The following is a 25,068-nucleotide window of genomic DNA, read 5'->3' on the forward strand; positions in this document are numbered from 1 at the left end:
GTAATCGCGTAGCTTATTATAAGGATAACAGTTTTGATTTCGACTCGTTGATGATCCACGATAATGAAGACGCTATGTAAACCAACATCGAGTTCGCAAGAACCACCTTAATGACTATCTTACATGAGCGAAAGAATTGAGCGCTCGGTTGTTTCGTTCTGTCTCGAGTCATCAATTAATTCCTCCAGGATCCTGAATCTTCCTTCCGTCCATCTGAAATACATGCAATTACAATTAGTATGACGCGTGTAACGACTATTTACATAGTATATTTACGTAAGGAGCAGTTTACCAAGGGCGAGCGCGAATTATAAAAGAGAACAACGAGCCGAATCGATATTCAGTTTCGCGCGATACGAATTCTTAATAAAGCCAAAAAATATGGCTAAATCGAGTCTCTGCTTGTTGGCCCTCCTGGCCAGCGTGCTGGCGGCCGTTATCGCCGAGGAAATGTACTCGGATATGTTCGATCATATCAATCCTGATGATATCTTGCCCAATGATGAGCTACGAAATCAGTATTACAACTGCTTCATGGACAGAGGCCCATGCGTGACAGAGGACCAGAAATTTTTCAAACGTATGTCATTATTTCATATAAATTTAAGAACGAAGATAAAACTCTTTTTTTAAACACACGTTAAAAGTAATATTATAGTAATATTATTAATTAATTACAAGTAATATTTGTTAATTAAATTCTAATATCGCAATAACAATAATATTATTCTCTCCTATCTAACTTAATGGGCAAGAAAAATATGGAAAGAAAAACAGATAAGAAATTTTACTAGATAAAGTAAAAAATATAATTGATAACGTCATATTAAAAATGTAAATTATTATTTATGCGATAAATGTGTGTGCGCTTATTTGTTATATATGTCTTTAAACGCAGTAATCCTCGAAATTTTTTTGTCTTTTTGATATTATTATTACAATATCAAACACGAAAAATATAAAGCATTTTTTGTGCAATCTCGTTACTAAAAAAAATCAATTAATTTTTTACTGGTGTACGAAAATGGAATATTAATAATTAAGAATATTTTTAAATCGTGCGAGATTCGCATTATTAAAAAAAAAATACTTCTTAATTAAAATATGTATAAATGGGTTTGTATGTATAGTAAGAATAAATATATTACAGAAATGTTGAAATCGCTAGAATTTCGAGATAAGTCCGTCATAATATTCGAGTTTTTACGCTTTGCAGAGCATGCCGCTGAAGCATTCGCGACGAAATGTCGAAAGTGCACGGAAACCCAGAAGAAGAACGTAGAGAAGATAGTCGTGTGGTACACCGAGAATAGGCCGGATGAATGGCAGGCGATGGTGCAAAAGCTCATGGACGATGCGAAGAAGTTGAATATTACCCCTGTCGACTGATGCTACGATGGAACGAATCCCAACGTATTAGCGCCTTCCAAACTCTTGTACATCTAATTATCTAGCAATAAGTAACAAATAATTAAAAAGAAAAGCAATTTTATGTCCTCATGTGTAGTTCTCGAGGATGCATAGCTGCAATATATGAATGAGCACAATATAGTAGACGAAATAAAAAAATACAGTGTACACATATGATTTTAACTGACAATAAAAGCCACTTGGTGAAAATTAGGCCGAATATGTCATCTGTACATTTTCATCGGCTACGTTTTATATCGCGTTATCAATCATACGACGACGTGTGTATTTACACTCGTCGTCAAACACCCGCGGATCTTTCGCGGGGATCCGGACTCTTGAAAAGAAGAGCAAAACAGCGTCACGTCACATGCTTATAGTCACGCGTCCCCGTCGCCGTCGTTCCCGTCGTCGTTCTCACGCATGCGTCGGAAATATATTTCATTATAGAGCTATCAGCAGCAGAGGGATGATACTCGACTTCTGTCCATCGGCGAAGTCGTTTCAAGTAGTCGTGAGATGTGATCACGTCGGGGAGGAGATCTGTCTTTGTGCTCAATTGCAAACAATATTATTGTACTTATCGCGACCGCGACTCGTTTTATTCCAGAAATCCGTCATGAACGTCAATTGTCAGCGAGACGATCGATACGGGTGGCGGAAAGAAGTATACGAGGGTGAAAATATTCTGACGTGTATGTCATGCCAACGAATTCAGCAATAACCCTCCGGAATTTTCCGGGGGAAGAAACGTCGCCAAGTCGTTGACGACAATAATTAACACTCAGTAATGATCAATTAACTTTATATTATCTTGTGGCAATATTCCGCATATTAGTCGATAAAGAGAAAAAGAACCGGCGATAGCGGCATTCACGGCTGCCGCATAAAAGTATTGCGCTACAGAATTGAATATTATTGAGTATTAATATCACGCGCGAGCGAGTATTCTCGCTGTCTCAATTTTGGAACGGAATATTACCTTCTTTTTCTTAACGCATTTAAAGTTCTATTCCAGTGCGAGATTCCACACGCGAAACGACGCGTTTCAAATGAAAAAAAGAGGAAAAGAAACCGAAACGACATTTTGCATGTAATTAACAGATTTAATCTTTATCTCATCGCGAGATCCTGTAACATTATAGACTGACTGTGATGTGACGCAAGATAGAAAAAGCAAACGCGCGACGATTTTGTTACGTGGATACAAATGTACTACGTGTCATGAGTATTAATATCATGCGGTAAAAAACGAGAAAAAAATAATAGCGCATCGTATATTACATTTCTATTGAAACGTGATGATTGGAGGCCGACGCCTATTACCGGACACCACAGGAGAGATTTATGCGAGGATAAAAACGAAGGGACGAGCTTATGAATGAGCGCTGTGAACCAGGTATTTATGCTACAATTTGCAATATTGCAGAAAAGAGTTCCGCGACATATTTTCCCTATACTTTTAAACTTTTAAACAAAGGCTTTTAAATCACATTCTAAAAATAAATGGTATCGCTCAACGTTTCATTAACATGAACATTAACATTTTCCACGTTTTTACGTCCGTACCTTCCCGCGTGAATTAAGAGTATCTTGGTATAACATCGTGCGATTTGGGTGTTGTTACAATCTATCAAATTATTATATATACAATCTAGTGTGATCATGTTGTAGGTTATTTCATTATCATAGACAATAATTTAATCTTCAATTTTTTTTCCAAAGCTTTCAGATCTTTTAAACATTTTGTTCGCATATGTATACGTAATGTGCTCGACTCATGTATTTATACTTTGACACTGCTCTAATTAATACGTACAAAAAGAGAGATCGCTCATTAAAATCGCTTCAGAAATGATAAATTAAATTTTTGGCTGTTTCTTGCGGCATAATAATCAAAAAGATAGCTTTTATGTATTTATGGAACTTGTGATAAATGCGATATGCCTTTTTGCTTATTGAGAAACCAAAATACCATACAGTCATTTTATGACCTTTTTGTGTATACGATAATAAAAATAAATCTACAGTCTCTCCACTTGTGTGTTATCTTCTGTCAAAAAGGTTCATTTCTATATTATTTTATTTTAAAATAAATAATTATATATTTATAGAGACAGAATCAAATACATTTTTCATCGCACAGATCTTTTTTTACATGTGTATTTTTTTATATCAGGAATATTGTAATTTAGATTTTTTAATATGAGAAAAAAAACCTATCATCTCTTGAAGAATAAATATAAAAATATAGAAAATTGTATTCGAAACATGTCGTGACATACAAATCGGTTTTTTATCTCGGTAGCGCAACCTAATGAAAATATTCGTAAACATGAAAAAGAGATTACTGTGGTGCGGCTTCGCCTTCGCCGTCGTGCTTCTCATCCTCATGATCTCGACTGAGAACAACATCATCCAAAGGATACCGTTCCTCGACGTGTCGGCGATCAACGATATCAGATGCTATGATGAAACCTCATCCGCAGATGGCATCTATGATTTTAATCCAGAATCAAGTAATATAGCAATTACTGTTATTTTTTCCTTATATCAAAAATTCGAGAAAGCAAATATATAATTTATGGGTTTTACATTTGAAATATGTGATGTTGAAATATGATTTCAGATACTTATAGATGCTAGATATTATAATGACAGATGTATTTACATATTTGAGAACCTTTAAATATAAACATGCACCAAGTTCGTCATTTATAAGATTTACTTTAGATTTCACATTTAAAAATTTTTGCGATATCTAAAATTACATATAGCAGGAAATACAACGTATAAATTTTCGATTTTTGTATAAATTTATTATGATAAGGTAATAAAACAAAAGATTTAATAAGGTTCGAATGATAAAAATCAATTAATAAATAAGAAAGCCGATTGGAGCTCAGGTGCTTAGAGCGTAAACAAATAATTATATTTAATTAATTATACATTCAAGATATATTATATATTAATTCAAACTTTTCAATCCGTTTTGGAGCCTTCTCAATAAAATAGAAGTGCAAAAATCAAAAATTAAATAAAAAACTAAGTGCAGCATATGACAAAACTTCATGAGGCGGAGCAATACAGTGAGCGATATAATAAATAAAACTTATATAAACTAAAATGTATCTTATTATATGTATCTATATTATATGTATCTATTGTTAATCGGTATATAATATACATATAATATACATATATATATATATATATATATATATATATATATATATATATATATATATATATATATATATAGAGCCTGATAAAAAAGATAACATAATGAAGATCATACTGGTCAGACTCATTAACGCAAATTTTAAATTCATCGTCACAGCGATGTGATAGCTTATTATAAAATGAAAAAAAAAGTTGCCAACGCAAATACATATCGGTCGGAGAGATTAAAGGTTAATAGATACCAGAGGAATGATGAGAAAAAAGGTTCAATGAGGATGGAAAATGCAAATCTGATGCGGAAATAAACTAGGATCCGAAACAGTTGAAATAATGTATGATGCATTTTGAATGTATATTTAACATAAAATATAATTATATTAAATATAATTATTTGTTTATATTCTAAATACGTCTGGACTCCAATTGGCCTTTTTTATAGTGATAAAATCTATTAATAGCTGATTTTAAGTATATATTTAAATGGAAATATATAAATATAAACTCGCAATCTTTAATTATTCATATTTAAAATGTCTACTATTGTGCTCACAGAAAAACTAACCGATATTTTTGAAATCCGGATGCATCTTATCATCTAGTTGTCAGCAATTTTTTTCGTTTGATTTTAGAATCAGATAACGATTCAGTACTTACAGGATTTATTCACTTTTGCGTAAATTTCCAAGCAATATGTTGTCCGTATTTAATGTACCTCAAGCTATTTTTAAACGCAGCGAAATTGTCTGATTTTTTTGAAGAATCTGAAAATATTTATACATATCCTAAAAAAATGTTGAGGAAAACTTTAATATTTTTTATCTTTAGTAACTTTAGTAACTTTAATTATATCAATTAATTATATTTTTATAATATGTAACACAAAAAATTGACTTCTATAGAATTAATCTCAACCCGTTCTAATCAGATGTTTAGTTTGTGGAAATATTTAGTAATTAAAATCTTTGATATATATTAATATAAGTATTCGTGGAAAAAAATTATTCAAGTTTTACACGTTATGCTTCAGACGACAAACCAATACCAGGAAGGAACATCTTCTTTCACGAGACTTCCTGCTTCGATGAGGAGGGTCTTGTGCTGAACGCCCGGCAAGCCTGTGCCGTGGAATCGGCGGCGCGGATGAACCCGACGATGACCGTTTATTTGCTGTTCGTCAGCAAATCTGAATTCTCCAACAGCACGCGCGAAATCATCAGACACCTGCTCATCAACTACCGTAACATCAAGATTCGGCACATTTATCCAGATAGATACGTAAAGGGCACGCCATTGGAGGCTTGGTACACCAGCGGCGCGCTGAAGAAGAGCCACTGGCCCATCAGCCACATGTCCGATATGCTGCGTTACTTGACTCTGTGGAAGTACGGCGGTATCTATCTCGACCTAGACGTGGTGGTCACCAGTTCGCTCGAAAATCTGACGAATTTCGCCGGTGCCGAGGATTGGGATGATGTCGCCGCTGGTGTCATGGGCTTCGACATGTCAGAGCTTGGTCGACGTGTAGCCGATGCCTGCATACGCGATCTCAAAAAGAACTTCCGTGGCGATGTCTGGGGTAACAACGGACCCGGAGTTATCACGAGGACGTTACAGAAGCTTTGTGGGACGATGAATGTGAGTATTGAAAGAACTACTAGAGATTGCAGTGTAGCAAGTGTATATTTCTGAAAAAAGCCCAGAAATATTGATTAATTAATCAAAAATATTTAATTATTTGCAAAAATCTACTTTAGATACAATTTAGAAATATATTTGCATATTATTGATAATATAACTTTACAAAATTGCAAATCTTTCAATGGTGCTCGAGAGAAAAAAAGAGTTTGTCTTTCGAAGAAATAAAATAAATATCAATAATTTTGACGTATGCCTTTAGCAAAGAAGAATTAAATGAATTATTTAAGAATAATTGACTCTGACATCTGTTCGACAAGTGTAATACCGTGTTATATAATTATACTGATAAACTGATAGAATAAATTTGAGTATGTCATTTCGTGATATTAACAACTATACATTTACTTAGTCCTTGTTTAAACAAACGAGACACGCTAATATGCGTAAATTAAACAACATAATGCATTAGTTAATGAGATCAATAGGAGACACCCTTGAATTGATTCGTCAGGCGGAAGAATATAATCTATTATGTTCTTAAAGATGCCGATTTAATTCGCAGTAGAACAAAATTCGCAAAAAAAATCGTCCTCGAATTCAGCCAATTTTTGTCAACTCGCTAATTATGAAATTAAGGCATGATTGTTGAAAGCGTTATTAACGGCGTATAATAATCGGTTTTTACATAGTATTTTACGTTTTACAAAACGCATTCTAACTATTAACGAGTCTCGGAGAAGATAATGTATCTTAACGCAAATAGCAAATTGCAAACACAGACATTTTGAGATAACAGACAATAACGCTATAAATAATCATTTATAATGCGTGCTCATGTGTAACATTGTAATTTTTTTTATATGCATTTCTAATCTGATGAAATCTCTCGTATGCATGCATATTCTCGTATCTTACTAATTGTTAATAATTTATGTTTTATTTCTACCCTATCTATGTTGCATGTTATCAGTTGCTATGATCTATTATGATGATAATGATTTATTATTTGACAGTTTTATCCTAGTTTTAAAAAGTACTGACAAAGTTTGATCGTTTAAAACTTTAAAATAACCTGTATTGTATATATTTATAAATGTATAAATTTTCTTCAATGTATAATCTAAGAAGAAAATATTTTTATATTTTATAGGCGCGTGATATGACGACCGTCCGTTGCCGGGGCTTTACGGTATATCCGCCGTCGGTCTTTTATCCGATTCACTATAAGAAATGGAAGAAATATTTCGACGCAAAGGACAGTAATGCGACGTTGAAGATATTGAGCAAGGCGAAGGCGATTCACGTGTGGAATAAGTTGAGTAAAGCTGAACAGGTGCGAGTGAAAAGTAACGTGCCGTACGCCATTGTCGCGCGAAATTATTGTCCTTACGTTTTCAACAACTGTGGTAAAATATTTTGAATCCAAGTATAGTTATAGAAATAATTAACGGAAGTTTGACTGATAGAACCATATAGGAAAAATTACGATCCATGCGATTTCTGTAGACAAAAATGCATTTATCTGGCACTAAGAAAGAGCGCGTTAATAATCAAGAGTTTGCCAAATCAAATGTGTTTAACGAGAAAAAGGCTGATTTAGAAAAGTGTTCTAATGATCCTGCAATACTTGTACATAAGAATAAAGCGTACGTTTGTAACAATGTTCGATAGAAAAACTATAAGTCTGTTCTTTATAGCTGAATTGGCTGCACTAGTTCAGTTTTATTTTTCTCCTTCCAATGTAGAAAGAAAAAGATAAACTCTGGACTAATGCAAGTAGTACAGTCACTTCAGCTGTAAAAAGAAGACTTTATAGCGTCGCTAATAGAGTATTAACACAAATTTATTAAATAATAAATCGTGCTACGACTCGCGACGTAACGTCGCTTCCTAACTTGTATGTATCTTGTATATATAATGTGATGACCTCGACAATGTAACATTGATATATTGATCACTTGTACAAGCCAACAAATCATTCCTCTTACGCCATCAAGGCGAAGAAGTCTATTTTTACTATTGAAGAGACTCAATAATTGTATTTTTCGCATTTAGATTATATAATAAAAGGAAAGTAATTTTGCTCATAAAATTATTCAAATAAAAACTCTATAATAAAGTTAGTCTCTATGGTCAATAAAAATATTTTAGTGAGCGAAAATCATTGCAAAAGAATTATTTTCATTGAATAAATTTCTAATATAAATGTCTCAAGTGTGTATCGTTTACGCGTGCATTTAATTCTCAGAAATTAATATCTATTTTAAATCAAGACACGTTATGTCGATTGTTCTATCGAAATACGAATAGTGTATTAATTGACGGATTAGTATTCTTAAAGTGGACAATTGCTCAGCATAAAAAAAACAACGATTAATTAAGCAAGCGTAACGTTTTCGTCTGATTATGAACTTTATTATATATATATGATAAAAAATTTTGGCGTGACATCCGACGAATGCAGCAAAAACTATAATCCATTAGTACAAACTATCAAAAACAACTTATTATTAATAATATTAATATTATTATAATCAAAGATTCACAGCAATGCAATTTATTCTATTTTCGAAGAATTTGAGAGGATTAATCAAACAATTATGTACTTTTTTGTGTTTACAAATGTATTTAAATTTGAAATTAATTTTCTCGAGTTCTTAACAAAGCGAGTTAGATCACTTGTGTGAAATAAATTGTTTAATTTTATTGTGCTGTGAATGTTATTAATGTTATTGTTTCAAATATATAATTCGCTGGTAATGTTAATGTGTTATTTAAACTATGTTTAAATACCAAACTATTGTAACTTATTTGCTGATCTTGCAAATGACTTTGCAAAAAACGACGTGATTGGATGTATGTCTCATTTATTTAACCCATCGCATAAATTCAATATAAATATTGCGATAGTATTGATATTATGGCTGTGCGATAATTTGTTTTATAGCCAAGATTCACGACAAATATGTTTCGCTCATATTTATCGAGTAATCTAGGTTTTTTGTAAAATCAATCTTTTGTAAAAAGATTGATTTTACAAAACATATCTATATTGTAACAAAACATATCTATATTATAACAAAACATATCTATATTGTAGCGTATCCATTTTTTATGAGTTTTTCTTTGCGTTTATTTGTTGCATATAATTTGAGCTTGGTAGTAATAAATATTTTCTTTGTTCCTATTTAATAGTTGAGTAGGAAAATCAACAATCATACACACATATCCTTGATTTAAAAATATATAAAAATCGAGTATTACGAATGGCAACTTGCCAATTTGATTCGATATGCTAACAGTTAATGTTTCAAATCATTAGAGGGTAAACTCGTTGAAAACCGTTGGAAAAACTCGTTAATTTGTTGATAACTCGTTAAATTGTTGATCATATATATATAAATTATGTGTTCCCATATTTTACATAAAATTATAATTTGAATTAAATTCAGTACTTATAAGGTTCAAAGAAGTTAAGAGTCGAACATGGAAAAATATAATTTAGTCTTTTGTATTATTCCACATACATATTACAAAACATATTACAAAACTAAAGTTGCAAATGCATTCATATAAACAAATTATGACATATATTGGCAACAAATAAGAAATATGTCAATATTTATATCTCAAACGCATCATTTCAAAAGATCTATCTGAAAGTGTCCGCGTGTTGATAATAATGTTGATGTATGTTGATAATACAATTGAAAAAATAGTATAAATTATACACTTGTAAAAAAAAGTTGCAAAAAAATAAATGAAATAAATTTGAATTTAATAAGAATTTTATAAATTTTGTATAATAAGAAAATGTTTCCTAATGTTTGAAATGTAATATATAATCTATTTCTATACATTGTACAGAAATATATAGCATAAGTCCTCAAAAAAATTGAAAATATATTTGATCTCTGAATATATTTGTATTTATATAAGAATATTCAGTTTCCCATTTTACAAATATCTTGAAAACAATGCATTTTCTTGATACATGTTTCAACAAAAATCACGCTTGATTTCAAAGAAAGAACAGCTTTGATCATCTTTGAATGACGCACTTTCGAGAATATTAATAATGCCAATGGAATGTTTTAAGATTCATTAAGCACGCACGATAAACTATATTTCAAGTTATATATGCATGGACAATGAGAAAGAGTATAATCCAAACAAAGATTTATTTTTTTTTTCGTCAATTATTTATCTTTGAAAGTTTTACAGCTATATATTCTTTGATTAATGTATTTTTTTTTGAAGCTATATACACACTTCTTATAGATCTGTAAATTTATGATAGTTTCTCAAAGTTTTACAGATAATGATATGATTATAATTATATGAAATTGTGAAATATCTTGCATGCATTAGATTATATGTTGTTTGAAATAAAATTATATCTGGCTCTGCATGTACATATCACTCGAAAGATATTTCATAGAGATATCAACAGATAGATATCAATAGTTAGATATTACGACGAAATTAGTTATAATCAAGTAGCGGAAAGCTATTTGCTGCGCACTTATTGTAGAAAATTCTTCTTCTTCTTTCTTGGCTTCACTTACAAAGTCGCAGTATCACGTTGACTCTTTCACAGAAGATTAAATATAACAATCATATACCGGTTGCGTTATATATATTTAGTTATTGTACCGTGTTAAAAAAAAGAAATATTTTTTCAACGAAAAATCAATGTGCGGAAATTAAGAAATATTGATGATAAACTTTGACGAATTTATAATATAATCAGAAAGATCGCGGGACAGACAAAGTTATCTACAAAGTATGAAAAAATGTCGCGCGTTTTTTATATTATGTCCCCTGCTCGGGTTAACGGCTATTGTCTGCGTATTTTGGAGGGAACTGTCGATGGAACTAAGAAGCGTCGCCTCATCCAACCAACTTTACTGCTATTGGAGCAGTTCCAATGGTATCGTGGAACTCGAGCAAGGAGAATGGGGTTAGTGAAAAGAAATGAAAGAAGCAGATGTTTATCTCTTCTTCCAAGTTAAAATAACAATCTTAGGTGCACGCGGTAAAAAAATTTGCTATTTATGGAAGATGAATTTAAATATCAAACATATATACCGCGATCCGAGATATTCAGAGCTCTAATTGATTGTTTGTGATAAAGTATATGATAGCTCATCATTGATAATAAATAGCATTATAACGATTTGTATATTTTTTAAACGTGATATTCTTATAAGAATATATATCTAGATTTCTGATTTTCTTCGAAAAATACAATTACAATTTTTTAATATGTATTTTCTATATAATTGTGAATTATATAGATGTTCAATAATTAGAGTAGATAATTATTCAAAAAATTATTGTGGAAACTTGAAAAAACGAAATTATCGATTATAAGAAAAAAAACAATACAATAAGTATTTTTATATAATGGTGAATTTATATAAGTAAATAATTTTTTTTAATTGAGATATACTCTTAAAGTCCTTGATTTATATATGCCACTAGGAATCTTATATGCATAATTATCTACTTATGCTAATGACAAGATTTACGGTAACAGAAATACGTATTGCAAATCGCATTAGACGCGTTATATAATTGTATTTGCGTAACTTATTTTTGCATAGAATTATAGAAGAGCTTCATATGAATCACGTAGTTATATTATTGACAATAACAAAAGATATTACCTTTTCTATAAATATTAAGTAACATGTATTTGTATGTTGCTGCTTGCAATTCTAATATTGCGACCTGTAGATTAGATGTAATTCTTTGATGAACATTTGACACTATGTATGCGATGTAATATTATATCCATTTGTAGTTACAAAACATACAGTGTTATGTTACAGTGTAATATTTCCGTCGCGGTAATACATATTGCTGTGAATATTTCTGTGAAATAAAAAACATTTTCACAAAAGAATATTTTGCGACTTGAGATATAATTGCATAATGATTATTAATATTGCATTTTTTTTAAAGAAAAAAAATATCGAGAAAAATTTTCTAGACGATTTAATCTTTAAATCAAAATGTCAATCTCTGAAATTCTATTGTATAGCTTAAAAGTCTTTTGTACAGTAAATGTTTTTTTATTCTTATAAATTATAAAATAACTTGTAAAATTATTTTTACACTATTACTTTGAAAAATAATGGCGAAAGACATGGAGAAATCTTGAAAGTCGGACGTTGTCTCTGATTAAATATTTCTTTTGTGTAAATATTTAAAGGATAAAATTATTCGGAATTTTGCTCGAGTATACATACTTGCTTTTCTGTATTTTCCAGATAAAGAAATGTTGATACCAAGTAGATGCATATTCTTTCACAAGACCAGTTGTTCACCGCCGTATCTCACTCCTCGACAAGCGTGCGCCATAGAATCGGCAGCCAGGAGCAACCGCAATTTGAATGTCTTCGTGCTTTTCTTCGCAACCGGCCAGTTTTCCGAGACATCTCAAGCGTTTGTCAATATCTTGCAAACATACGACAATGTGTACATAAGGAGAGTATGCTTGTCGAGATACGTTATCGATACGCCGTTAGAAAATTGGTTTCTAATAAATCTTCGAGAATTTTCAGAAAATCGCGATTGGCTTTACAAAGGCTTTCATGATTATATCCGTATGTTGACATTGTGGAAGTTTGGTGGTGTGGTTTTAAATCTAAACAGCATAGTACTGACGTGAGTTACGCAATCATTATTTTTTATAAACAAAAGTCTCAAAATAAATTCGGCAATGGCAGATAAAATTGAGACAATTCTCTTTAAAACTTCTCACATTAATATACAAATAAAAATAATGTAAATAATTAGATCTTTGGACGAGTTGACCAGTTTCGCGGGTGTGCAAAATAATCGAGATACGGACGTCGGTGTATTCGGCGTCGATACGAGTACAAATTTTGGCAACAATTTTGTCAATGCCTGTATGGAAGTTATTAAAAGTATCAACCCGGACAGCTATTCACAATACAATATCACAAGAGTTATAGCTGAAGTCCTGCAAAAATTCTGTTATCAGCAAGATGTGAGTACAAAAAGACTTACTAAAATGTAAAAGCGATGTTACGGGCAAAAAAGAAGTTAAAGTTGTATTTTTTTCACAGATTAAAAATGAATTTTTCATATATTGAAACATTTTTTATACAGATTAAAAACCGTTATTTTTGATATTTTATATAAATAGTATTATCTATTACATATATTATTATCTACTATATGCACTAAATAAAAAAAATAAAAAAATATAATTAGTATAAAAACATTTTAGAAAAAAAATAAACAAATTTTTTTATTAATTTAATAATTTTCTACATCATAATGTAATATACTATCGAATTTCGTATCTCGTAATAAATAAAAAGTTGAAAAATTCCATTATTTTCTAAACATATAAATATCAAAGTTTAATTTTTATGTGAAACATATTCTAAATATTTTTCTAAAAATTTTATTATACGAATCACAAACAAAAAAGAGAATAATTTTTCTATCGCGTGACCATTGCATTGGTTGCATGATCAACAAATGTTTATTAAATTATTAAAGTTTCTCATTCGAGCGTGTCATAATTTAATAGATCTCGCTACGTTAGAACGCATCGAATAATTGATATGAATGACTAATATGTCAAGGTAATTTAAATACGATACGATATGAATAATTGATATATGTGGAGGAAAAAAAAAACAATGAATTATGGATAATGGATAACGGTTTCAGATAAGTTTTCGATCTTACGATGAGTTAATTAAATTAATTTGAATAATACCTTGTTTATTAATTTGAATAAACATCTTTTGTTTTTTTTTTTTTGCAGAACAGAGACTGTCGGCAGTTCACGATTTATCCACCGGAAAAATTCTATCCTGTGCTTCCTTATCCACGAAATATGGACGAAATTACGAAGATAATGAAAAACGCAACGACGATTCATTTATGGACAGATCACCAAAGCCAGAACACCAATGTGGACGCTGCGGCGAATTACAGAATGATCGTTAAACAGCATTGCCCGAGGATATACGAGTATTCTGGAAATCAATTTTAAAATCGTAACATTAGCAACACTGGTTAATATATACATATTATAAAATATATGTATGTGAATTGTAAATTAACATAAATATGTGTTCTTCATTATATAAATTCTCGATGTTTATTCAATAAATTTTTTTAGAAATACATATACGTTGTGCGATTCAAACTTGAATTTTTCTCAATGAATAGAAAAAACAAAGATTGCTTAACTGTTGCATTTTTGCACTGCGTGTTAAACTGCGTGATAATTTGTCCAGTGTTTCGATTGGCTCTTCCTTCAATCGTAAAGTCGCGCGATTGGTCAGTTTGAAAATGAAACTAATACGAAAAGTTTGATCTCTCTTATACGTCACGCAAATTATTTGGATAGGATAGATCCTAAGTGACGTCAAAATATTTTTTTTTCTCGCACGAGTTCCCCTTTGACATTATTTTTAACCTCACCTATCTCATTTATGACGTGATTAATATTAATATTTCATAATATGTGCGAATACATATGTCATTCGTTATAATCTTCAATATCGAATCAATGATGTTAATAAATTTTCGTCCCGTAATTCTTGGCAACAGAAAAGAAACAAATTTTACCATAAATCCATGAAAAAAATTGGATAAAAGTCCTATTATCAGCGAACACCAACGCAAATAACGATGAGGAACAATGAGAAAAATTGTTTACGTGTGTTGCTTAACTGTTATTGCAATCGTATCGTTATCAATCTACAAGTATGAGATTGCTCTATACTCGCTTGACACTTGAGACTCGATTGTGTCTGATGAAAAGGACGTCAATCGCGATATTATTTCACGTTACGAAAACATTCAAAGGACGATCGTCAAAGAACACGATCGTTTTTTTTCCTGGATCTCGATACAGCACGCATCACGGACGATTGGACGTATCGAAAATCGCAATGGCCAAACAAATTTTTAAAGGTTGTGATGATCAATACAACGGTATCACGATCGATTCGATCGAGGAGGCTTGCGACAGTAAAATATTCGCTGAGCGCCTCAAAGGTGGATGCATTTTATATCTCTATAAATAATAATTGTATGGAGAAGTCTCATTTAAATCGATTGATTCTTTAAAAATTATTAGTTGGCAAAACGCATCTTGCACTCATATGGAAGAGTTGGCAGGTCTTATATTTCATTCTTTTCTGTCAAATAATGAAAGGAGGAAATAAATTTAACATAATATGGCAATAATGACAAAAATATAGATATCCATATAATTTACAAATGTCCTTATATACAGATTCTCTAGAGCAATGGACTAAGGATAAAAAACGCACTATATGGTTTCGCGTACATATACCAAACACAGAATGGATTCCAATATTAACAGGACAGGGATTTACCTTTCATCATGCAAAAGAAGGATATGTCATGCTATATCGTTGGCTGCCCAACGATGAAGTGTGCAATATTCCAAAATATGCTCATACATTCTTAGGTGTTGGTGCATTTGTATTCAATAAAGATACTAATGAAGTTCTTGTTATTAAAGAGAAATATGCTCCCAATAGAGCCTGGAAGCTTCCAGGTGGTTATGTAGAGCCAGGTATTTTTATAGAAATTATGTTTTTTAATTTTATCGTCATATATATGTATACATACACATTTGTATCTTAATTGTTAGGAGAAAACATTGAAGTAGCGGCTAAAAGAGAAGTTTTTGAAGAAACGGGAATTCAGACAGACTTCAAGTGTCTTGTATGTTTTAGACATGGACATGATTACTTATTTGGATGCTCGGATATATACATGATTGCATATCTAATTCCTCAGGATTTTCAGATTCAAAAATGTAAATGGGAAATTTTAGAATGCAATTGGATGAAGGTACAATGAGGGTCATAAGATTTTTTCTTCATATATCAAATCTAAATCAAAACATAATTATATTTATATATAATTTTAACAAAATATATCACAATTGTTTGATACATTAAATTGTACTGCAATACTAATACAATGCACCACATGTCTTATCTCAAATTATTATATAATTGTTTCATAAATATCAAGTTTATTGTTTTTTTTCCAGTTGACTGAATTCATGCAGCATCCAGAAGTACATGCAAATAATAAATATCTAATGAAAAAAATCATAGACTTTTTGCAGCATGAAATGGGCATGGTTGCAAATTATGAGGTACACCCTATTACCAAAAAGCAGATATGTGTGTATGGTATAGAAAACACAGATGTTGGAACATTTATAGAATAAATCATTTCTTATACAGGAAAGAGGGATATATTTATATATATAAAATGAAATAGAAATGTTAATAACAATGATGCATATAAAGAAGTATTGTATACTGCCATATGCAAACGTACAAAATAATAATTTTAGATAACAGCTAAATAATATTGTTGTATATAATATTGTTATAAATAATGTTATAAATTAATGACGAGATTTTTTTCATTAATAAATTATATTAACATCAACAAGAATAAATTTATTTATGTTACAATATTTATACTATATTATACCTACATATATCACAACAAGAATCAAGTCTTGTATTATAGTATATAAACATCTTTTGATTAATTCATAATTATTGTTAAAGTGTCATTAAATGAGCTGCCTTAAAGAGATTTTTATTACACATTACATATTTTGACTATTTTTATAAGATAATACTTTTTGCATTCCTCAATCTAATATTTGAAACATAACAAATTTTAAATAATATAGTCATGACTATGAGTTCAGATCTTTTTGTACAAAATTATTGATGGACGGTGAGAAGACTTACATAAACATAATATTTCGTTATATTTACATAATATTTCTGCAAGTTATTATCTCTTAATAAGATAGGCTAGTTTTAGGAATCATAGAATTAAATGTGATGAGTATTACTATCGCGGCTGTGATTGGTGGCATACACCAGTGGTAAAAGAATGGACGTGGAGCTGCCGTCATTGAAAGAATGACCCAGCTCGCAAGACGTAATACACTGCTTAATATAAGCGAGCAAATCCCCTCATTTTTAGGGTAGATGTGTACAATACCCAATGTACTACACATAGTTAATATTATCCAGCTTGTTAGAAATACAGGATCTTCTGAAGTGAGTCTCATGTCATAGCTATAATTCGTTTTTATTAAAATATAGAAAAATATATCTGTAATTCTAAATTCAAAAATTTATAGTAAACACATACCTGAAATTTTTCGCCCAAACTAAGACAGATGGAATTGCTGGGATTGCAGCAAAAGTCCACAATAGGAACAAGATAAGATGATTATATATTTCTTCACTGGTGCTTCTATTGTTTTCTTCTCTTACACTCTTAAAACGTTTAAACCACTCAAAATGCTGCAGCGAGGCCATTAATATCTCCTCCAAATAATCTTCGTACATCCTTGTTAATTTCAAAAAATACAAAAATACTGTAACGACCATAGCCAAAGCCCCACATGTTGCTGGAATTAGGGATAATATGAGAATAGTTGTAATAAATGGTAGCTGATTTAGACCGTTCAGTAACCAATCTGACCATGTTGTTGAGAAAGTTATTGCACGTGCTAAAAATCTGCCAAAAAAATATATAAATATATATATAAATATATATATTAATATATAAAACTTTTATCCATATATGTTATCAGTATTAACTAATTTTCTGATTAAATAATTTTATAAGAACATATTTTTCTTCAACATAAATAAAAAATTTCTTACTTGACTGCTATTCCATGTGCAACGGAACCGAGAAATATGACACAGCAGCATACAGCAATGGCAGATATGCTGATGATACATAAAGCAATGCAAGCTTCATAAGTAACATTGAAAATAAAAGACAATATTATGGTAACAATTACAGTTGGTAGCATGTCTGAACTACGTATTCTTATAGAAACGAACAGTAAAAGTAAACTGATTATTGTTAGATAAAGCAACGGCCAACGATCCCGTATTCTACAAGAGATTTTATCGATGATTCCAGCGGGTTGAATATTAATCGCATAACTGCACTCTGGATCTAATGTTAATCTTAAACTTGCCGTTTCATTGCGACGTCCATAAAGAGTTTGCATTTTTATCGTTTTTGGGCCGTCATCCCTGCATCATAACATCCAAATATAGAGTAAGTCTATAACAAAGCTAATTTCACTATTACAAATATACTTACATATTCATGAAAAATCTCGATTGAGTCGACCCTGCATTCCATGGTTCTAGCAATTCAACAACAGCATGATGCTTGACACAATCTGTCGATTTCAATTCAATTGTAACTGCGTCTATGATGTTAGAAAGCGTCACGTAATATCTTATATTTCCCTTGACGGTTTCGATCAAGTTAGATCCATAGAAGCCAAAAAGATATTTAGGATGAAAGAATTTATTTTTTGTAGTTTCTACTCGAGTGTCGTGATAATAAGAATCAAAGCCGACTATAAGATGTTTATTCAAATCTTCTGGAGTTATCCTTACAATAACATGCGTAATACCCATATAACTTATTTCTTTCAGATCTAAATCAACAGTTTTTCTCAATCGATTTAAAGGATCAATTAAAATTCTCGTATTATTCGTCCAATTCCAACCCCATTCACTAAAAAGTACATATTAAACTTTATCAATAAATAATTACTTTTTTGTAGCAATAATATACAGCTTCATGTATTACCAAATTCTTTTTTCATCTTGCTTCTTGGATTTCGTACACATAAGTAGCCAATCCTTGTTTTCCAAGTTTATTGCATCAATGGTTAGAAAATCGGATTTGTGAAATAATTCTACCACCAGATATACAGTAGATAATTTTTTAGGTCCATTCTTATTACTCCAGACATATTGCTCAGATGGAATATTTATCCATTCACTATTGTTTTTGAACTGAATTTTTTCCTTATAATGATACAGCTTCTTGCCTGAACTATGCTAAAATTACAATTTTGTATTGAAGAAATGATATTATTATAAAGATTGTAACCGATTATTACTTACTTGTAAGAAATGATAAGACAGGGCTTGCATTTTCAAATCAGGATTCGACGTAATTTTAAATGGTTTTTTCAACTGATCTACAGCATCAAACAGTGCACGTACGATCACGAACACCAATTGTTTACACCATAAAATACTCAAATGATCGGTAGATTTCCAAACAGCCGGTACACTCGTAGAAAGGACATTTATATCTGCTGTACGATCGTAAGTTTGCGCAGCGGTTACAAGTATGTCGCGCGGTCCACCTCCAATAGATATTACCTTCACTCCTGCATCCTTAAGTTTGTACAAATGTTTCTCCAATTCCTTATAATAATTGGCAAATATATTATCGAGAACCAAGGCTGGAGTATGCGGTGTAGCCAAGTTTATTATAATACTTGCAAATGAAGCGTTCATATTCGGCGCTAGTAAAAGAGCTCCTTTTGCTATGACACCACCCTATGAAAGAAATACGGATTAATTTCTCAGGCATGTTGCATGATATATATATTTGCACTTCTTACCATAGAATGACCAATTAGCACAACACTATCCATCTTATCCTTATATAGAGCTAATATTGCTTTTATACAATGCGAGACATATACAGTCTGTTCCATAAGCACACCTTATATTAATAAAATTTATATTAATAATATTTATATTAATAAAAAAATGACAATTAATATTATGTATAAAAATATCAACATAAATGCAAATCGATATTATTTTTACCTCCATACAATGCAGAATAATCCTTGTTGAATGAAATGGTGAAAAAATCAAAATGGAAGGGAGTTTTTCGGCTTTTTCTTAAACTTACTGAAGCAATGGAACGTACTAAAGAGAAAAGAAAAATATAAATAATACATATATTAAAATTAAAATATTTACTATATAATTATAAATATTTGTCATAGAATAGATTTTTTTAGAATGTTTTTATAACAGAAAAATTAATATAAACCTTGCTCATGAGATCCAGCATTGCCTGGTATAAAAAGAACTGGTATTCCAGAAAAATGCATTCTTCTCAATTTTTCTGTTACAAAACCTTCTCCATAGGCATATAGTCCAAACCGTGGATATTTCTCCTCGATATCATTGTTCAAAGATATTCTCTGAAATAAAATAAATTGCTTAAGAACTTGCTTGTAATAAATAAAGTAAGTATATATTTACATCTTGATAAAGAGATAAAGAAAACAAATGTAGTAAGTCTAGTTAAAAAAGATAAAACTAGTAGATAAGGATTAGAGATAAGCATAATCGTATAAGCGTATAATCTCCGCTACTGTAGACAGAACAGAATATTCTGATAAAGTATCATGTTCGATACATACCACATACTGTGGATACTCAAACATATATGTCATCTCGCATGTATTCTCTTCAAAATCGGTAATGTATCTCGCGACTCCAAGAATGTAGAGTAAAGTGACCATTGCAAAGAATGGCACCAATGAACCATAAATCATTATCCATTTCATTGAAACCATCTCGAATAATCTTTTCGAGCCTCCTAAAACTTAACACTGATTCATTAATTGTTATTCAAGGGACTCGAGATATATTGATGATCCTTTAAAATATTCGGCACGCACGTTTATCGTCGGTTATAATTCAAGTTATATATATAAACTTAACGAGGAATATATGTGTAAATTATATTATTCGATAATATATATTAAGATAAACGGAAACAAAAATTATGTATTAAAATGTGAAAAAATAATAATAAATAATACCAGATAGATACCTATTGATTTAACATTAAAGACAAGATCTCTCAAGGTTATATATTATAATCCGGTCAGATGTTGAAAAAAACACAAGTTCGAATAAAATTTTGATCATGCGCAGTAGCAATATTACACAGCAATATTTCATAGGTCTGTTCTTTCATGATTCGTTTTGTGTATAATTACAGTCCTTTTTCATTGAGAATGAGGCATGAGACCTGTTCTCTTTAAATACTATTCTACTCCAAACGTCCAAAGAGATAAATTTTGGAACGCAACATCCTGCGGAAGAGCTCAAAATTCTTCCATTGGCATCACTGCATAAAATTCGTCTCTTCCGTCTACTTTCCACTTCCGCCCGCAAGCTGCAAAAGTCTCAGCGAGGAAGATGGCGAAGCAGTAATGAAACCAACACGTGGAAAGTCGCGTGATCAAAAGGAGAGAAAAAGCGATATTGGTAAAAAGAAAGAAAAGTGTGCCAATCTTGAAACAGATATTAAAAAAATGACAACAGAGAGAATGAAACTAAAAAATTCAGATTCACAAATTTCGCGAAAGCGAAAACGAGCGAATTCGGAGATGGAGGAGACACCACCAAAGGATTTCGATCTGAAAGAGTTATCAAAAAAACATATTTTACAGTGCATTTCTGCGATTTTCCATTTAACTCAGGAACAGTTGAAAGAAAACAATCTTCTAGCCACGGAGACGCAACCAATATTTATGCAAGTGACTTGCGTCAAAATTCCAAAGGTGCCTCGCAGACAAATGAGAATGTAAGTAAGTTTATGAAACTTTAATTTTTTTTACACGATATAAATGTTTGCTCGATTTTTTCTCTATTCTTAGAATAGAAGTCTATACTTACATAAAAATAATCTATAATTAATTCAAGAATCTTATAAATTATAATTAGTTTCTTTTTTTATATCGGCATTAATTTTAATATAAATATTTTTTCCTAATTAGATTTTACATGATTATATCTTATAATTGCCAATGGATCCTTATGAGATTCGTAACATGATTATAAACTCTACAATGATAATACTTTTTCTAATAATATATTGTGCTATATCACTGATAAAATTCTAATATCCCTGTTCTTTTGTTTACAGCTTATTACCATATTCAATAGTAGCACCGAACGATGAAATTGCTCTGTTTGTTTGTGATTTGGAAAGAGGAAGAAGGAAAGATTATGAACCAACAGTAGAGCATTACAAAAACCTATTAGATGAGCACGGATGTACACGTGTGAATGAAATAATACCTATAAATCGTGTGAAAACCGAATTCGATCAATTCGAATTGAAAAAAAAGCTCATAGGCAGTTATGATCATTTTCTTGTCGATGGTCGCATAGCTGGTCATATGTCGCAGCTCTTGGGAAAATATTTCATAAAGAGACGGAAATTGCCAACTTCGATTAAAATGGATAGCAAAGATTTGAAGCATGAAATCGATTATGCATTGAGAAAAACTAGCATGCATCTTCACTCTAACGGCGATACTCATTTGGTCCAGATAGGGAATACATCTATGGGTAAAAAAGAAATTTTGAAAAATATATTGGCCACTTGCGAAAATCTGTCTAAGAATTATCCTGGCGGTTGGGCGAACATACGAGCTCTTCGATTGAAAAGCACGACCACTCTAGCATTGCCTTTTTATATGACATTAAGTATGTTTTAATTAAAACAGATTATTCAATTTATTATCGATACATGGTATTATCTGTATAAGGTTTCTTAAACAAATTTATATATTTCAGAGAGTAAAAATACGATTGATTCACTTACGATTGCGGTACCGCCGAAGAGACCAAGAGCTTACCACGATGTGGAAGGAGAACTATCGACGTTCCTGGGCAATACTACAGTCACTGTTAAGCCTGATGGCCAAGTTATTCTTAATAAACAAAAAAATCTACGAAACAAAAAGAGTATAAAGAAAAAATAAACTAAGAATTAAGACAATATATACAAATTATTATTATGCTTTAATCATTTTAATTCTAGTAAAAAACAATTACAAAAATTCACTATTTCTAAATTTGCTATATATACAAATTTAGAATATATTCTAAATTTGTAATATTAATTTAACATATTAATTTAATTAACATTAAATATATCACATCTTATATAATCCACATTCGATTATTGCACTTAAAATGTTAATATTAGAATATATACTATTGTTTAACAAATAGCTTTTTGTTTCTCTTATTAATATGTCAGAGTTTGGAAATATTTGAAAGGAAGGATCTTTTCATAAGCGATCAGTATAAAATAGTTTGATCCTTCTTGGATATACTTTGATATCCATTAGTCGGCAACGTAGTCTGCGCAACGAGTAAACTACTTGCGACACCGTTCGCATTTTGCATACTCTTGTACACATTTGTAGTGTCCGTGACTACCTCAATCTCTTGAAAGTTTTCAAGTCTTTGAATGTCTTTGTCTTTTCTCAATCTGGTGTTGGGCAACTTTCGTAATTTCTGAATCTGATGTGGATTGAGATCTAGCTCCTTGCAACACAAATATAACAGAGCTTGATATGTCAGTTCGCTCCGCGGCAATTCCACTTCGACGAAATCCGGATCCGCTGTATTAGCCACTCGGATTTTCAATATCAATTCTAAAAACATAGCATACAAATTTTTATAATATATTGCATATTAACAATAACTTGACAATTCAGCAGTTTTAAAAAATTTTTTCCATAAATATCACATTTATATTATTTCAGATGTTGAGTCTGATCTTGAATGAAATTAATATAAATATATAATCATACATAATTAACATTAATTTTTTATAATCATATTTGCTGACTGTCAATAAAAACTCATCAAAGGAACTACATCAATATATATCAATAAATATCATACCATCTTGAGACATGATGATGAATTTATTTTCATTATATGTATTATTTCTATTTTTCGAGAGATTTGTAGCAGTATGCAGAAAATCTGGTTGATTATACGTGGATGTAACGGTATGTAAGGATGATTCGTTCATGATTCGTTGATTATCGCCACTTATACCCAAAAGATACAAGATTTGTTGATTACTGCATACAGACGCTGGAGTTTCGCCTATCTCGGATCGCAAATTTTTATCAGCACCATTTTTTAAAAGTAAGGCAGCGACGTCCAAGTATCCTTGTTTGCATGCCCAATGTAGAGCAGTCCTTAAGAAACCAAAAAGATGAACACAATTATAAGAGTATCTTGATAAATAAATTTATCCTATACATTTGCATTATGTCAGAATGCAATTTTCCAAAATAAAAAGTATGAGATTATTCATTCTGATAAATATTTTCTGATCTTTGCGCAAACATATCAAAATAAATCCAAAGTGACAAGTACCATCCAGTGACAGATTGTCGTGCGTTAACGTCGACGCCTAAATTCACAAGATCTTGCACGGCGTCGGTGTCACCGACGCAGACTGCTTCCCTCAGACGCTCTTCGAGAACTCTTTCCATTTTGTGATAATCTACGGTACGTCACATTTTTTTAATGTCAAATTCAAAGCGGAATCACATTCATATCATCTGTAGCATCGAGGTTGACGGTGCACAAGATTGACAGAAAATGTAATCGAGCCTCTGCACTCGGTTGCTTCTCTTTTCTTCTCTCTCTCCAATGTTGAATATGTCTATCTCAACGCAATAGTTCTAGAAAGTGCAACAAAGCAAGCAGATGTTATGTCTACAAAAGCAAAACGAAGAGCCGTCAATGATAAATAAAAAATCATGGAAACTTATTATCTGACAACCATTTAGCACACTTTTAGAGGTCCTTTATTTATTTATTTAGAGACTCTCAAAAAAGAGTCTAAAAAAAATGTCTGCCATGATGCGGCAAACTAGTAACTTCTATAGTAAATTTTAAAATTCATTGAATAATAAAAATTAAATAATATTAAATACGGTAAAATTTATATATATTATTTGATAAATAAATAAATAATGAATAATAATTATAAATATAATGATAAAGCACGCTTGATGGATTCGTACGATAATGTCAACCTAACATTATTCTAAATGGAACAGCTGTTGGTAGCCGT

At 31.0% G+C, this 25,068-nt stretch overlaps 7 protein-coding genes and 2 long non-coding RNA genes across 13 annotated transcripts; 5 read left to right on the plus strand and 4 right to left on the minus strand.

Annotated features, from left to right (window-relative positions):
- Nucleotides 1-318: 318 nt before the first annotated feature.
- LOC126853510 (ejaculatory bulb-specific protein 3-like) lies at nt 319-1,623 on the plus strand. Its single transcript, XM_050599329.1, has 2 exons — nt 319-580; nt 1,217-1,623. The coding sequence occupies exons 1-2, from the start codon at nt 382-384 to the stop codon at nt 1,387-1,389; spliced, it is 372 nt and encodes a 123-aa protein (XP_050455286.1). The 5' UTR covers nt 319-381; the 3' UTR covers nt 1,390-1,623.
- Nucleotides 1,624-1,754: 131 nt separating this feature from the next.
- Nucleotides 1,755-10,150, plus strand: LOC126853477 (lactosylceramide 4-alpha-galactosyltransferase-like). The gene is made up of 4 exons (XM_050599277.1): nt 1,755-2,809; nt 3,719-3,929; nt 5,621-6,228; nt 7,382-10,150. Exons 1-4 carry the CDS (start codon nt 2,792-2,794, stop codon nt 7,649-7,651), a joined length of 1,107 nt encoding a protein of 368 aa, XP_050455234.1. The 5' UTR covers nt 1,755-2,791; the 3' UTR covers nt 7,652-10,150.
- On the minus strand, nt 3,768-5,769 carry LOC126853518 (uncharacterized). Its single transcript, XR_007687980.1, has 3 exons — nt 5,636-5,769; nt 5,248-5,354; nt 3,768-3,906 (listed from the first exon to the last, which is right to left on the minus strand). It is a non-coding gene; the product is annotated as an uncharacterized LOC126853518 (long non-coding RNA).
- On the minus strand, nt 6,133-14,122 carry LOC126853517 (uncharacterized). The gene is made up of 3 exons (XR_007687979.1): nt 13,997-14,122; nt 12,489-12,696; nt 6,133-6,278 (listed from the first exon to the last, which is right to left on the minus strand). It is a non-coding gene; the product is annotated as an uncharacterized LOC126853517 (long non-coding RNA).
- On the plus strand, nt 10,617-14,411 carry LOC126853481 (lactosylceramide 4-alpha-galactosyltransferase-like). 2 transcript variants are annotated; one of them, XM_050599283.1, is made up of 4 exons: nt 10,617-11,194; nt 12,510-12,906; nt 13,039-13,252; nt 14,045-14,411. In XM_050599283.1, the coding sequence occupies exons 1-4, from the start codon at nt 11,020-11,022 to the stop codon at nt 14,273-14,275; spliced, it is 1,017 nt and encodes a 338-aa protein (XP_050455240.1). In that variant the 5' UTR covers nt 10,617-11,019; the 3' UTR covers nt 14,276-14,411. The 2 variants fall into 2 exon arrangements, with proteins under 2 accessions (XP_050455240.1, XP_050455241.1); XM_050599284.1 differs by having other exon boundaries at nt 11,137-11,269.
- A 238-nt stretch (nt 14,412-14,649) lies between these two features.
- Nucleotides 14,650-16,713, plus strand: LOC126853482 (uncharacterized). Its single transcript, XM_050599285.1, has 4 exons — nt 14,650-15,288; nt 15,530-15,835; nt 15,914-16,116; nt 16,322-16,713. The coding sequence occupies exons 1-4, from the start codon at nt 14,997-14,999 to the stop codon at nt 16,502-16,504; spliced, it is 984 nt and encodes a 327-aa protein (XP_050455242.1). The 5' UTR covers nt 14,650-14,996; the 3' UTR covers nt 16,505-16,713.
- A 123-nt stretch (nt 16,714-16,836) lies between these two features.
- On the minus strand, nt 16,837-21,086 carry LOC126853447 (GPI inositol-deacylase). 2 transcript variants are annotated; one of them, XM_050599223.1, is made up of 11 exons: nt 20,998-21,086; nt 20,582-20,766; nt 20,206-20,359; nt 19,974-20,078; nt 19,763-19,866; nt 19,254-19,697; nt 18,934-19,187; nt 18,433-18,858; nt 17,979-18,362; nt 17,458-17,829; nt 16,837-17,381 (listed from the first exon to the last, which is right to left on the minus strand). In XM_050599223.1, the coding sequence occupies exons 2-11, from the start codon at nt 20,735-20,737 to the stop codon at nt 17,099-17,101; spliced, it is 2,682 nt and encodes an 893-aa protein (XP_050455180.1). In that variant the 5' UTR covers nt 20,738-20,766; nt 20,998-21,086; the 3' UTR covers nt 16,837-17,098. The 2 variants fall into 2 exon arrangements, with proteins under 2 accessions (XP_050455180.1, XP_050455181.1); XM_050599224.1 differs by lacking the exon at nt 20,998-21,086 and adding an exon at nt 20,843-20,947.
- Nucleotides 21,087-21,321: 235 nt separating this feature from the next.
- LOC126853473 (ribosomal L1 domain-containing protein CG13096-like) lies at nt 21,322-22,959 on the plus strand. The gene is made up of 3 exons (XM_050599273.1): nt 21,322-21,756; nt 22,099-22,664; nt 22,755-22,959. The coding sequence occupies exons 1-3, from the start codon at nt 21,383-21,385 to the stop codon at nt 22,940-22,942; spliced, it is 1,128 nt and encodes a 375-aa protein (XP_050455230.1). The 5' UTR covers nt 21,322-21,382; the 3' UTR covers nt 22,943-22,959.
- A 16-nt stretch (nt 22,960-22,975) lies between these two features.
- Nucleotides 22,976-25,036, minus strand: LOC126853490 (ankyrin repeat domain-containing protein 40-like). Of its 3 annotated transcripts, none has more exons than XM_050599299.1 (4): nt 25,019-25,036; nt 24,363-24,673; nt 23,877-24,181; nt 22,976-23,623 (listed from the first exon to the last, which is right to left on the minus strand). In XM_050599299.1, exons 2-4 carry the CDS (start codon nt 24,479-24,481, stop codon nt 23,265-23,267), a joined length of 783 nt encoding a protein of 260 aa, XP_050455256.1. In that variant the 5' UTR covers nt 24,482-24,673; nt 25,019-25,036; the 3' UTR covers nt 22,976-23,264. The 3 variants fall into 3 exon arrangements, with proteins under 3 accessions (XP_050455256.1, XP_050455255.1, XP_050455254.1); XM_050599298.1 differs by lacking the exon at nt 25,019-25,036 and adding an exon at nt 24,775-24,918; XM_050599297.1 differs by lacking the exon at nt 25,019-25,036 and having other exon boundaries at nt 24,363-24,871.
- Between the last annotated feature and the right edge of the window lie 32 nt (nt 25,037-25,068).

This window comes from Cataglyphis hispanica, chromosome 12 (genome assembly GCF_021464435.1).
Source record: "Cataglyphis hispanica isolate Lineage 1 chromosome 12, ULB_Chis1_1.0, whole genome shotgun sequence".
Taxonomy (NCBI): domain Eukaryota; kingdom Metazoa; phylum Arthropoda; class Insecta; order Hymenoptera; family Formicidae; genus Cataglyphis; species Cataglyphis hispanica.

What these genes read in the sequence shown, in the direction of transcription:
- LOC126853481 (XM_050599283.1), top strand. Translation starts at nt 11,020, where the DNA reads ATGAAAAAATGTCGCGCGTTTTTTATATTATGTCCCCTGCTCGGGTTA. An exon ending in CTAAACAGCATAGTACTGAC is followed by an intron (nt 12,907 to 13,038) that starts GTGAGTTACGCA and finishes GTAAATAATTAG; the next exon opens with ATCTTTGGACGAGTTGACCA. An exon ending in AATTCTGTTATCAGCAAGAT is followed by an intron (nt 13,253 to 14,044) that starts GTGAGTACAAAA and finishes TTTTTTTTGCAG; the next exon opens with AACAGAGACTGTCGGCAGTT.
- LOC126853490 (XM_050599299.1), bottom strand. Translation starts at nt 24,481, where the DNA reads ATGGAAAGAGTTCTCGAAGAGCGTCTGAGGGAAGCAGTCTGCGTCGGT. An exon ending in CGACAATCTGTCACTGGATG is followed by an intron (nt 24,182 to 24,362) that starts GTACTTGTCACT and finishes TGGTTTCTTAAG; the next exon opens with GACTGCTCTACATTGGGCAT. An exon ending in CATCATCATGTCTCAAGATG is followed by an intron (nt 23,624 to 23,876) that starts GTATGATATTTA and finishes CTATGTTTTTAG; the next exon opens with AATTGATATTGAAAATCCGA.
- LOC126853473 (XM_050599273.1), top strand. Translation starts at nt 21,383, where the DNA reads ATGAAACCAACACGTGGAAAGTCGCGTGATCAAAAGGAGAGAAAAAGC. An exon ending in CCTCGCAGACAAATGAGAAT is followed by an intron (nt 21,757 to 22,098) that starts GTAAGTAAGTTT and finishes TTTTGTTTACAG; the next exon opens with CTTATTACCATATTCAATAG. An exon ending in GCCTTTTTATATGACATTAA is followed by an intron (nt 22,665 to 22,754) that starts GTATGTTTTAAT and finishes TATATATTTCAG; the next exon opens with AGAGTAAAAATACGATTGAT.
- LOC126853482 (XM_050599285.1), top strand. Translation starts at nt 14,997, where the DNA reads ATGAGATTGCTCTATACTCGCTTGACACTTGAGACTCGATTGTGTCTG. An exon ending in ATTCGCTGAGCGCCTCAAAG is followed by an intron (nt 15,289 to 15,529) that starts GTGGATGCATTT and finishes CCTTATATACAG; the next exon opens with ATTCTCTAGAGCAATGGACT. An exon ending in AGGTGGTTATGTAGAGCCAG is followed by an intron (nt 15,836 to 15,913) that starts GTATTTTTATAG and finishes CTTAATTGTTAG; the next exon opens with GAGAAAACATTGAAGTAGCG.
- LOC126853447 (XM_050599223.1), bottom strand. Translation starts at nt 20,737, where the DNA reads ATGGTTTCAATGAAATGGATAATGATTTATGGTTCATTGGTGCCATTC. An exon ending in TTATTCTGCATTGTATGGAG is followed by an intron (nt 19,867 to 19,973) that starts GTAAAAATAATA and finishes TATTAATATAAG; the next exon opens with GTGTGCTTATGGAACAGACT. An exon ending in TCGAGATTTTTCATGAATAT is followed by an intron (nt 18,363 to 18,432) that starts GTAAGTATATTT and finishes GTTATGATGCAG; the next exon opens with GGATGACGGCCCAAAAACGA.
- LOC126853477 (XM_050599277.1), top strand. An exon ending in TGATTTTAATCCAGAATCAA is followed by an intron (nt 3,930 to 5,620) that starts GTAATATAGCAA and finishes GTTATGCTTCAG; the next exon opens with ACGACAAACCAATACCAGGA. An exon ending in AGCTTTGTGGGACGATGAAT is followed by an intron (nt 6,229 to 7,381) that starts GTGAGTATTGAA and finishes TATATTTTATAG; the next exon opens with GCGCGTGATATGACGACCGT.
- LOC126853510 (XM_050599329.1), top strand. Translation starts at nt 382, where the DNA reads ATGGCTAAATCGAGTCTCTGCTTGTTGGCCCTCCTGGCCAGCGTGCTG. An exon ending in GGACCAGAAATTTTTCAAAC is followed by an intron (nt 581 to 1,216) that starts GTATGTCATTAT and finishes TACGCTTTGCAG; the next exon opens with AGCATGCCGCTGAAGCATTC.